Source organism: Sebastes fasciatus, chromosome 8 (assembly GCF_043250625.1).
Source record: "Sebastes fasciatus isolate fSebFas1 chromosome 8, fSebFas1.pri, whole genome shotgun sequence".
Classification (NCBI taxonomy): Eukaryota; Metazoa; Chordata; class Actinopteri; order Perciformes; family Sebastidae; genus Sebastes; species Sebastes fasciatus.
Genome location: NC_133802.1, coordinates 28,109,709 through 28,122,466, shown reverse-complemented (window position 1 = coordinate 28,122,466; position 12,758 = coordinate 28,109,709). Strand labels below are relative to the sequence as shown.

The window sequence follows — 12,758 nt, the reverse complement described above, 5'->3', positions numbered from 1 at the left end:
TGTAATGTTTGCTGACCCCTGGCCTAGGCTGATGATCGATCTATCAGATAGAGGCCTTTCTCATTCAATAAAACATCTATTACCCTGGAGTATAGAGCGGACATTTATCAGCTGAAGAACTACTCTGGAATGATATAAGATAAGATAAAATAAGATATAATAAGATACACAGTGGGGAAATTTGCAGAATACAGATGCAAAGGGGATAGTGCAAAAAACAAGAAGCATTAGTAAAATAAAAAAAAGCAAGATACAACACAGTAAAAAAAAGAAAGAAAAGCAAAACAAAAGTAGACAGAGATATAAAATATGAACAATTTAAATAGAAGGACATATAAAAATAGGAACAATATAAACAAGGGGAAATATTGTAAATAGGAACAACATATACAGTATTGGCAATAAACAGACTATTAACATAATTGCACAAGTGGAAAATTTATATTGCACAGGGATTGGAGTGAAATATCAACTTAACTCACCTTTCCATTGAGCACTGTAACTTTTCTCCTTAATTACTAGGTCTACAGATACTACAGTAATATTAGTTACTTAACACAAAACAGAATAGTAACCGACATTGTACGAATACAATTATATAACTTATATACTTTCCAGCATGAATTCTTAATGTTTACACATTAATACAATGCAGTCTGTGACTATTGTTTGATATTTCCATACTTTGCAACAGACAGCATATCACTGTTTAGTTGCTTTAAGTTATCTTTGAACATGTTTAGGAAGCCCCACATACGCAGGGCATCAAAAAATTGAGTAAAACTCTTATTGATCCTCTCCACGGAAATCTTTAGTAAAAGGCGAAAGATTTATACGATCTGAAGAGAATCAAGAGTGCTACCATTTCAACTTGTGAGTGGCTCACCCTATTCTTCGCCTTACGATCCTCACTTAGGGTTCATTGTACAAAATTACTTTATTAAAATTGAGATAATCTGGAACTGTTCATCTATTATTAATCACAAAAACAAACTACACCAATTGCATCAAAACACTTTTAAATAGATAGAGAGATAAATGTAAAACAGTTAAAGCCTGTAACTGCCACACGGGCGCTATGCATTGTGGGAGCATGGCGTTTACGAGAAAAGAAAGTTGTAATATTATGAGAATAAAGTAATAATATTATAAAGTAGTAATTTGACGTGTTATTTTCTTTTTTCTCGTAATGTTATGACTTTATTCTCATAATATTAAAAAAAAATTCTCGTAAAGTAATGACTATAAAATGTATACAATTATGTTACAATTATAATTATTACACATTTATACAAAGCAGTCTGTGACTATAAATTGTTATTCCCATACTTAAGAACAAGCAGGACGACACCAGCTTATAACTTGATTTTATCTTTGAACATGTTTAGGAAGCCCCACATACGCAGGGCATCAAAAAATTGAGTAAAACTCTTATTGATCCTCTCCACGGAAATCTTTAGTAAAAGGCGAAAGATTTATACGATCTGAAGAGAATCAAGAGTGCTACCTTTTCAACGTGTGAGTGGCTGAAGCTATTCTCCGCCTTACGATTCTCGCTTAGGGATTATTGTACAAAAATACCATTATTTAAATTATTTGGAATCCATAATATAAATCTACAATAATAACCATAATAATTGCATACAAACACTGTGGATAAATGTATGATTTCTGAAAGATAAATCTAAACAGTTTAACTTGTAACGCCGCTATGCATTGTGGGATGACGAACCCCTGACCACGCCTCTGTTTTAACAGAAACTCGCTTCTATTATAAAAAACTCGTCTTTTTCCTTTCACCAAAAGACAATGTGTTTAGTAAAGCGAAGACGCGAAAAGTTTTTACCACAAAGTGGTTCATTATTACGATTATTATTGTTGTTACTGTTCTTCTGCTTACAACAATCTAACTCGTACGCATGCGCAGACAAATCAGAGCTTGAATTTCTGTCAAGAGAGTAGCCTTCCGGTTCAGAGCATCAGATCTATTTCTAGCTAAAATAAGCTTACTTTATGACAACATGTTTTAACAAATGAACATTTTCACAACAATTCTGTGTGTTCTTATTAGTTTATATTCCTTTTTGGACAAAATTATCATTTGTTACCAAAGAAACATGGGAATAACAAATAATAGTCACACAAAAATATATTTTATACTGTATATACTGTATATGTTCTTAATGTATATGTTCTAAATATGCCTGTATATGTTCTTAATGTATATGTTCTTAATATGCCTGTATATATTCTTAATGTATATGCTCTTAATATGCCCTTGTACAAAGTATTTCCTTTTATAATTGTAATATAACTTGTTATTTTTAATGGAGCTTCCCAGCAATAAGCATTTCACACGATTGTACCTGTATAACCGGCGTGACAATAAACATCTTGAATCTTGAAACAAAGACATGACGACTTGAACTGATGATGAACATTTATCCCCTGAAGAACTAGAGGCTTCTTCTCAGGTATGACATCAATTAACGTTACACACATCACCACAATTAGCCTAATACCGTCGTTACCCAAGCCAACTATAACAAAATGTGAGCTATTCTCCTTTATGAATGTAGCACAATGTTAACTATAACTTTTCAGAATCGTAATTGGAGTGGAAGAGCAAGTTTTACAGCCTTTTATGAAAAACACTATGACTATGATTACTGGATTTTGAAGAGCTGTTCACAATCCCCAAAGACTCTTCTCTTCTGATGGCACAAAAATGTTCTCCAAACTGTACACGAAAATTAGAGTTTCAACCTGTTTAACAAGGTGTGTCTCCAGTCCTTTTAAACTTTATTAAGACAGTTCAATACAGTTGTTACACAGAGTATACATGTTACATTTTTAATAAATAATAGGCCTAAAACAAATAACAAAATGTAAGGAAAGGAAAAGAATAATAGTGGTGCAGCTAAACTGAAATATGAATTCAAATAACTGTGCATTTTGCAATAAAAGCAACACATTTGGCACAGGGTTTATGTGTTATGAAAGTATATAGATATCAGGGCACTGCAAATTTTGCCCCTGGGGGGCATGGCCACAACAAATACACCTTTAGAATGGCGAGATCTTCAGCTTTCCATCGGTGTATTTATCTTTTTTATTAACAGTAAAATTGACAGAGATATCGCTGGATAAAATTCAGGATTGACGGTAACTTCTAGTCACAGGTTGCATATTGGTTGTCATTCTATCACGAAGGCAAGGGGGTGAAGTTTGACCCTGAAGTGACCTTCATGCTCCTTTTATTTGGTTTTCAACTTTTTCTCATGTTAAAAGTTTTAAGAAGCACACTTAAAAAATAACAAGGGAGAAAAAGACATGTCTGTGATCTTCTGACATCTGTCAGCTTGAACACACCTTGGAAATCATCAAGACTCATAAAATCAGTTTTCTGCAACAATTAGGAATATTAAGCGGCTAGGGCCCTCAGGGGCCAAATTTGCAGCGCCCAGATATCTATATCTATTTATAACATTAAACTTATGTCTGTGCCAAATGTGTTGATTTATCGCAAAATGCACAATTGTTATGCTTAACTGCCCTGCTATAATAATAATTAAATACAAGAATAAAAAATTTAAAAAAACAATCGGGATCTGCTAAACAATTGGAGCAAATTTGAAACGTCTAAATAATCACATAGTTTTTGCTAATTTATAATTTTTCAATATTAGCCAAATACGTTTTAAAAAACAGTATCTTTAAACATGTAAAAAGAGGGTATACAGTAGTCTTTTAAGCCATATCATTATCTTTCCATCTATCTATGTGGAGCTAGCCTGCTTGAACACGGGGGGAGCATGAAATTTAATGGGGTTTCTGTATTTACACCGGCTCTCATGCTTTATTAAAGACAACATGTCTGGTTGGTTAGTTGCAGTGATTTGTTGGCTTGAAATTCCCACTGATAGGCTGAGGCAGTGGCAGATTCTCACCAGACTTGTCAGTGATTTTTACATTTCCCAGTGAGAGCCCTTGTCATTTTGTCATCCTCCCCGTGGCTGCAGTATGCGGGGGACAGTGGGGAGCGCTGTCAGACTGTGCCTGCCCGCCTAGAGCGCCTTTCCCCGGGTTGATGAGTCGTAATAAGGGCCGGCCAGGTGGTGGAAATGAGCAGGGAGGCAAGTGTGAGGACTGTGTGTGTGTGTGTGTGTGTCTGTGTGTCTCTCTGTGTGTGTGTGTCTGTGTGTGTGAGTGTGATTAAAATCTGGATAAATATGAAAGACAACATAACTTGATTAGATTTCCTTTAAGAATGTGCATCTTGTACCAATTAGTCCACTACAAATTTGAATTATTCTCCCTTGATTAACTGGGCACAATTTCCTCCTGAGGCAATGCTTTTCTTGTTATGTTAAATGAAGCAGTGTGTTTGTGTGTGTGTGTGTGTGTGTGTGTGTGTGTGTGTGTGTGTGTGTGTGTGTGTGTGTGTGTGTGCGTGCGTGCGTGCGTGCGTGTGTGTGTGTGTGTGTGTGTGTGCGTGTGTGCGTGTGTGCGTGTGTGTGTGTATGTGTGTGTGTGTGTGTGTGTTGAGGAGTAGAGAGAGAGAAAGAGAGAGAGAGAGAGAGAGAGAGCTGGTGGGGGGGAGAAGGAGAAGCAGCACTGAGAGTCGAGTCTTCATTCCAGATCTATGGGGATATTTTGAGTCTCTCGCTGCGGAATATGTCTTCTCTACTTTTGAAGTGAGCGCTTATAAAGCTTTAACTCAGTAAATCACCACTTATTCAGCCGGGCAGATTGCCTTCTAAAGACACTCCGGCTCTCTGCATGGAGAAACGCTGCTGCTGTTGCTGCAAGATGAGGATGCTGTGTTTGAACTTTGCCATCACCTGTCTGTGGCTTCTCCCTTCAGCGGTGAGTAACAGCAAAAACAGCCCTGCTGAGGTTGTGTTGCTCCTTATTAGTCATTATGAGGTCTTGTGTTCTGCAGATGTAATTCATTTGTGGTTATTTTAAATTCCCTCATGTTCTAGTTCTGTCATTGTTCATCATATTGCAGCATTGTTGCACAATCTAACATTGGTATTTGCTTTGTTTCGACTGTTTTGTCTGTTTAAGTGTTTCGTTTTTTTCTGAGAATAATAATAATACAAACATTTTATTTATATAGCGGTTTTCAAGAAACTGAAAGACACAAGTGTGTTGGTTCTGAATCCATCAATAATCAATCAGTATCAATAATTTTTGAAAGATTTGAAATTGTTCTGTTGAGAAAGAACAGAGAAAGACATACAATCAGTTATTTTTAAAGGATAATAAGCAAGTTGACATGGTAACTTCACGGTTACAGAGAAAATACTCAAGTTATTTTAAGAAGTAGACCAAGTTAAGAGCTTGATATGTGCTCAGGTGTGACACCAGTAAGGATGGTTTTGACACTTTGGGACTTTCAAATCGTGAAAATGTTCCATTGGAAAGTTTGTGGCATGCGGTTTTATTCAAGGAATGACATTTGCACAGTATAATCTTTTGTTCTGCTATGATATGTTTTTCTACAATCAGACTCAGAATTGAAGAATTGTATCTGATGATGTGAGACTGTCTTGGGGACTTGATCAAAGTTGACTCTCTCTATTGAAGCTGCAGTAGGTAGAATTGGAGCAAATATGATTAATAAAAGTTATTTTTATAAAACGGTCACTATATCCTGACAGTAGTGCATGAGACAGGTAATATGAAAAACAATCATGTGCCTCAGTGTCCTCCGATGTCCTCCGATGCTCCTAACGGCATCTGCAAGATTTCACAGACCGGAGGAAAACAACCAATCAGAGCTGATCTAGAGTCTGCCATCTCTGAGCAGCTGTCAATCACTCATGAACTCCGATCAAACTAGGCAGTGCTGATCAAATATGAATCATTATTCTGTTACTGTAATGAATATTTCTCTCCTCAAAATGTTTTCAGAAACATCTTGTAGTGTACTGTTTAGCTGTAAAATGAGAAAGTTTGTGACCTGGTGGCCATGTTGAGATCAGTTGAGGAAATACCAAGCACCGCCCACCAGCCGGAGCAAACTTTTCTCATTTTACAGCTAAACAGTACACTACAAGATGTTTCTGAAAAGGTTTCAGGTGAGAAATAGTCATTACAGTAACAGAATATTGATTCATATTTGATCAGCGCTGCCTAGTTTGACAGTTTGATCAGAGTTTGCGAGTGATTGACAGCTGCCTCCTTTGAATGAACAGCCAATAGGAACGCTCTCTCTCTCTCTGAAATGACCTGTGATTGGTCAAAGTCTCTCATGAGGAGGTGCAGATGTTGCGTTTTCTCAGAACACTTGAATTACAATATGCTGAAAAGTTATTATGGAATTTTTGCCCAATTATGCCGAAAAATATTCTGCCTACTGCAGCTTTAAATGGTGAAGTTCCGCCAAAATGTTCCATCATCCAAATTTTAATTTGTTCCAGTCTCGTGGTCTGCTGTTCTCTTTCGGGCATAATTGTAATTTAATCGTCTCTCTTGTCTTTAATTTAGCCTTTCTTAACTTTGCTGCATGAGTAGCCGACTGCAGCATCTGTAACTTTAACACTGAAGTTGTCAGGTGAATCCCTCAAAGCAACCTCATTTTGTGCTTTATTAGTTGAACTAAATGATTGTGCAGCGTCTGTCAGCTTGAAGAAGTTTTATCACCCTGCAGGGCTTAAGAAACATTGTTCGCTTTTTTGTTAAGTCGTGAAAAACTGACACATTAAGTGTCTTTTCAGCCAATGGCAAAAAATGTTCACTCTGTCCTTAAAATGCAATTACTGCTCTCAGGTTTCTCAGTTTTTGTGCCTCTGCAGATGCTTCTGCGCAGGTGTTGTGCTTGCATCCTCTCCACCGCTGTTGCTCAGTTGCAGTCACTGTGCTGGCATCTTGACACGGAGCCAATGACACGGCTGTCACACAGTGGGCTCCAATTAGAGTAGGTGAGAACAGCACATAGCTGGAGATTTTAGGGCCTGTAACAATGGGCACAGCTGGAGCTCACTTGGAGGAGACAGAGATTGGCACACAGGGCCGCGGTGGTTAGGGGTGATGTGAATCCCACTTGTTGGTGAGAAATAATGATATCCAGAGAGCTGTTTATTCAGAAATCTGGGGGGGAATATCACTAAACCATCCATCTGCCTTCGACACATTATGATGAAAATCAAGTTCTAAAAAACGAGTGCACACAACTTTTTGCCCAAATCGTGTCTCAGTTCTCTAGAGGCATAAAAAAAACGTTGACTTGTCTCCCACACTGCATCCACACCTCCACTTAAAAACAGAAGTGTTTAATGAGAGAAAATAGAGTCTTCACACTTGGATTCACCCCACTAGTGATTAGTTTTTACGCTTACCAATAACTCAGTGAATTTTGTTTTAACATTGATATTTTATGATTGAACTTCCCTGCATGTTTTTGTGCAGCGAATCTCAGAAACATCAGCCTCATTAATGCCTGAGTTTATTGAGATTTGAGCATTTTAATAGACACAACAACAGTTGGCTGTCTGGCTTATAATAAGCTTTCTCGTCAATCTGAACATGCACTTCATTTTCACCGTCTCACTTCTGTTATATTTCCTATGCAGTGCTATATTGTCTAACTGACAGATTCAGTCCGTCATCAAGGTCGCATTGAAAAGAGGATTGAGAGATTTAACAAGGTAGAGAGAGAGAGAGAGAGAGAGAGAGAGAGAGAGAGAGAGAGAGAGGACGGCCAAATTAAAATGTGTTAATGGCAACATGAATGTGACTGTGTGCTCCTTTGTTGTACTGACTGTATAGTCCTTGCCTGGAGGAGCTGACCTTATTGATCACAGCCAATTTCAAGTCGTTCTCATTCAGAGGACATCAAAGCATAATTATTTTAATCGATTATCTGCTACCTCGTGATGTGATGTTTGTTACAGTGAAGCTGTCCTTCATGTGCGGTCGTCCTGCTGATCCAGAGGCCTCTCTCTTCTCTCATCTCTCTTATCACCTTCTACAGTTCATCCTACACTAAACAAATCCTGTGATATGATTTACTGTATGTAGAGTTGTTGACTGAAGAGTTGTTTGTTCTCTCAGCTTATATTTATTATGAATGAGATCCTCAAAACTATCTACAAGTATCAAAGTACTTCAGATGAATGTGGAATGACAAACAGATATAGTGTTGCTCTCAGAGTTTAGCATACGGGTCATTATCTATCATCACTGAAGCTGATCTGAGTGTATCAAACCGATACAGACCTCTAACTGTATCGGAATCCATTGGTACCAACCATGTCATACTAGGTTGTCGCAAAAAAACGTGAAATAACGCTCCAAACTTACACTAAATTTTGGTGAGGAAAAACTGGCATGGCCATTTTCAAAGGGGTCCCTTGACCTCTGACCTCAAGATATGTGAATGAAAATGGGTCCCATGGGTACCCACGAGTCTCCCCTTTACAGACATGCCCACTTTATGATAATCATATGCAGTTTGGGGCAAGTCATAGTCAAGTCAGCACACTGACACACTGACAGCTGTTGTTGCCTGTTGGGCTGCAGTTTGCCATGTTATGATTTGAGCATATTTTTTATGCTAAATGCAGTACCTGTGAGGGTTTCTGGACAAAATTTTAAATTGTTCAGTGTTGTTAATTGTTTTCCAGTAATAAATATATACACACATTTGCGTAAAGCATCATATGTGTCCACTCCCATTTTGAGAAGAGTATTAAATACTTGACAAATCTCCTTTTAAGGTACATTTTGAACAGATAAAAAATGTGTGATTAATTTGAAATTAATCGCAATTAACTATGGACAATCATGCGTTTAATCCGCTAATTAATCAGCCCTAATTATATGATGTCAGTAAACTGCTTTTGTTGCCCACTGTTGAAAATAAATGAATCAGAAAGGCAAAATCATAAAAGATAAGTTGTACAGATACAGATGAAGCAGAAATCACATTTTACTAAAACACTTCCTTTTTGTCTGTGGTTTAAAATAACAACAATGATTATTAAAAAACATGTTTTTTCTCTTAAATCTAGGAGTGCCTGGATATGGAAAAGGTTGGGTTTTATTTGCGCAGGTTTCGAGAGGTATACAGAGGAGGTGATTGATGAAAATCAACAGCAACAGTTTCCCCAGAAACAGTGTCCCTGTTACTCTGGATAACCCACAGAACACACTGTCGGTGTTTTTTTAATAGGGAGGGTTTCTTTAGTAGAATGGACAAACTAGCACCACAAACAAAATCACCTTCACCTCCACTGTGTTGAGGTATGGCGGCAGAAACTTAAAACCAAAATGAAAGGTTCTCTATACGATATCAGAGTATTAATATAGCAGGAAACAACTATTTGCTATGTAAAGATATGGAGGAGTAATGTCTACCTGAGTAGAGAATGAAGTCACTCTCCCTCTGTGCGTGTTGTAATCTGAGTTTCTCTGTGTTTTGTTGACATCGTCGGTCGGTCGACTGGCCTTTTAGTGCATGTGAACGTGCCCCACTGGCTAGCTCACAGCCGCCGCTCTGCACTGCGCTCATACGGCGGTCATAGCTGATAACGTCGTCCCAAAGTAGTCCCTGGTTTCACACAGGGTACCAACAGAGGTCTCCTGGGCGGAAGTCCGGTGTTTTTTGACCCATGCTTACACCCGACCTTCCTACGTCGTGTTTGTCCCTCTTTATACTTCCTGGTTCACGATTACGTGGATTACATATGAATTGATTGTGTGGGATATGTACAAAATGCAGCACATTACTTTTCGTAGGTAGTATAGCTACGAACGGTGTACGAGAACAGCCTGAGATGTTAGCATGTTAGCTGTGAGCCACCGGCTCGGCTGTCGCCATGTTGGGAGCCGTGTGGAGGCAACAGATATGCTCTGAATTTTGAGTTTAGCACCTTTAAAAATAAAAAATAAAACTATCTGCACAGTTGGCTACCACTATGATATAAAGGTAAGTGAGAAAATGTGCTTTTCAGTGATTTGGGTAAATTTACCCTTTAAATTAGGAAAAAAAAGAGCACTTTCAATTTGAATAGCCTATTTCCTTAATTTGCATTTTGTTCTCCACAGGTCCAAGAAACAGCCAAGCCGTTGGACTTTGAGAACCAACAGTGGAGAGAGGAGGAAGGAGGAGACGGCATGGGAGCAGCTTTGAAAGTTAAACATATCTTCAAAGACTTACAGGTCATCTCCACCAAACAAAAAACACCTGTTCACAGCTCTATCGGCCCGTACGGATGGCCACAGAACTTCTCCCAAGCCCTGGATCAGTATCTGTACCGCCCCCCTTCTAAAGCCAAACCTCCCGCGAAAACTTCCCCAAAGGCCAAGAAGATCCTGGGCTGGGGCGATTTTTACTTCAACGTGAAGACTGTGAAGTTCAGCCTCCTGGTGACGGGGAAGATCGTGGACCACATCAACGGCACATTCAGCGTCTACTTCCGCCACAACTCGTCCCGTCTGGGGAACATATCCGTCAGCATCGTGCCACCCTCCAAAGCTGTAGGATGGGAGGTTTTGGATCCGGCGGAGCAGGGCGTTCACCCCAAAAACTCAGTCCTGGTTCCAGATCTGACGTCACAGTTCCAGAGCCCACCTCAGGCCACCATCTCTACTCCTCCAGACCAGCAGAAGCAGCAGCAGCAGGACATGATGATGGGGACCGAACTCAACTGCCGGATCGAGTACCAGAGAACCAACCGGTCCAAGAAGACCAAGCCCTGCATGTATGACCCGGGGCAGACCTGCTACTCAGAGAACACCCAGTCCCAGGCGGCCTGGATCTGCGCCAAACCCTTTAAGGTTATATGCATCTTCATCGCCTTCACCGGCACCGACTACAGGCTGGTGCAGAAGGTCTGTCCGGATCACAACTTTCAGACGGAGCAGAACCAGCAGCACTTCGGATGACCGATTCTGAGACACTGACTTTTCATACATCTTTCAAAATCATGTGTTCAGTTTTTAAAATAGGTTCGAGATTGACTCTTTTTTATATGCTGTTAAAAACACATTTTAAACTTGTCAGTGAGTGCAGTTTGAGCCTTGTGTCAATGTGTTAAAGGGGCTCTATGTAAGAATCAGAAGTTTCTTGTTAACAGTGACACCTGTGACACCAGCGTCCTGTTGCTCGCGCTTGTGCCTGCAGTACGTAGACATGAGCAAGCATCGGTTAAAACAGTGAGGCGACACACACAAGACTGAACATGACTGACAGCTAAAACCATAATAACACTGTATATTTAACCTGCTTGGCAGTGATGTTAACTTATCTGTCCAGTAGGAGTTTTTTCCAGCTCAGGTCTGTTTTGATTCCCAAAACCAAACTAACGTCCCTCTAAGAATCAAAGGCCCGGCCGATGTTGATCCTAGATTTCCCCCCAATGTCGGCCACATTCCTTTTTTTTGCAAGACGGGCTTCACTTTGTGCATCCGTGGAGTTTGTGTTAGAGTCTGAGTTGTGGTGGGGGCTGGTCATTTGTTGGGGTTAGAGGACTCCTTTTCTAACCAAACGTTAGCTATCGTTGCACCCTGTTGGCCCTGTAGCGGAGCTGAAGAGAGTAAAAGCACGCATGATGTAACATCTGTGAAATTTCCCCAGGAAAACCAACTTGCATTCTTCGCATTGAAAGCAATCTACAGGCTGATAGAGGAAACCCAGAAAGTCGCAGAAGGTTTAATTTTTTAGGTTAGGTTACAACTAGGGCTGTCAAAGTTAACGTGATAATTATAACGCAAATTCTTTTTAACGTCACTAATTTCTTGAACACATTAACGCAACTTGCAATTTTTAGGTAGTTGTGAGCTCAGTTTTAAAGCTAGAGTGAATAAAGCCTACTGGTATCATATGAAAGTACAAAATCTAAGGAATCCAATGGTACCAACAATCATACTAGATTGTCATGAAGGAGGGTAAATAACGCTCCAAACTTACGCTAAATATTGGCGAGGAAAAACTGTCATGGTCATTTTTGAAGGGATCCCTTGATCTCTGACCTCAAGATATGTGAATAAAATGGGTTCTATGGGTACCAACGAGTCTCCCCTTTATAGACATGCCCACTTTATGATAATCACATTCAGTTTGGGGCAAGTCATAGTCAAGTCAGCACACTGACACACTGACAGCTGTTGTTGCCTGTTGGGCTGCAGTTTGCCACGTTATGATTTGAGTATATTTTTTATGCTAAATGCAGTACCTGTGAGGGTTTCTGGATCAATATTTGTCATTGTTTTGTGTTGTTAATTGATTTTTAATAAGTATATACAAACATTTGCATAAAGCAGCATATTTGCCCACTCCCATGTTGATAAGAGTATTAAATACTTGACAAATTTCCCTTTAAGGTAGGCTATATTTTGAACAGTTAAAAAATTAATTTGTGATTAATCCTGATTATATATTTGAATCGATTGACAGCCCTAGTTATAACCTGCTCACACCTTAGCAGTAAAAAAAATGATTAAAAAACATTTATACGCGTGAAAACTTACATACAGTCCCTTTAATGAGATTAATGAGATTTATAACGTGAGCTTTGTGTTTGTGTCTGAAACTACACTCATCTGCCGAAAGCTCCAAATTGTCTTGAAAAAAAAAAAGCAGTGACTTGACCCATGATATCACTTTGTGTGTAGTGTTTTTTGTTTTCTGAATATGCATCGATGGAAGTGAAGACTTGAGATCCATAATTATATATTCATTATTTGAAATCTCTAGAGACAGAATCATGTGTAGTTTTTGAAACATGGACTTGGAGTGCTTTTTT

General features: G+C 39.0%; 1 protein-coding gene and 2 non-coding genes across 3 annotated transcripts; 1 reads left to right on the top strand and 2 right to left on the bottom strand.

Moving 5' to 3' along the window:
* Window positions 1–745: 745 nt before the first annotated feature.
* On the bottom strand, window positions 746–859 carry LOC141773353 (U5 spliceosomal RNA). Its single transcript, XR_012595103.1, has one exon. It is a non-coding gene; the product is annotated as a U5 spliceosomal RNA (small nuclear RNA).
* A 531-nt stretch (window positions 860–1,390) lies between these two features.
* Window positions 1,391–1,504, bottom strand: LOC141773341 (U5 spliceosomal RNA). The gene has a single exon (XR_012595092.1). It is a non-coding gene; the product is annotated as a U5 spliceosomal RNA (small nuclear RNA).
* Window positions 1,505–4,636: 3,132 nt separating this feature from the next.
* LOC141773103 (neurexophilin-2-like) lies at window positions 4,637–11,041 on the top strand. The gene is made up of 2 exons (XM_074644788.1): window positions 4,637–4,869; window positions 10,060–11,041. Exons 1-2 carry the CDS (start codon window positions 4,783–4,785, stop codon window positions 10,897–10,899), a joined length of 927 nt encoding a protein of 308 aa, XP_074500889.1. The 5' UTR covers window positions 4,637–4,782; the 3' UTR covers window positions 10,900–11,041.
* The last annotated feature ends 1,717 nt before the right edge of the window (window positions 11,042–12,758 follow it).

Excerpts from the sequence above, each read along its gene's own strand:
- LOC141773103 (XM_074644788.1), top strand. The coding sequence starts at position 4,783 with ATGGAGAAACGCTGCTGCTGTTGCTGCAAGATGAGGATGCTGTGTTTG. Across the intron at positions 4,870-10,059 it reads TGTGGCTTCTCCCTTCAGCG|GTCCAAGAAACAGCCAAGCC; the intron begins GTGAGTAACAGC and ends TGTTCTCCACAG.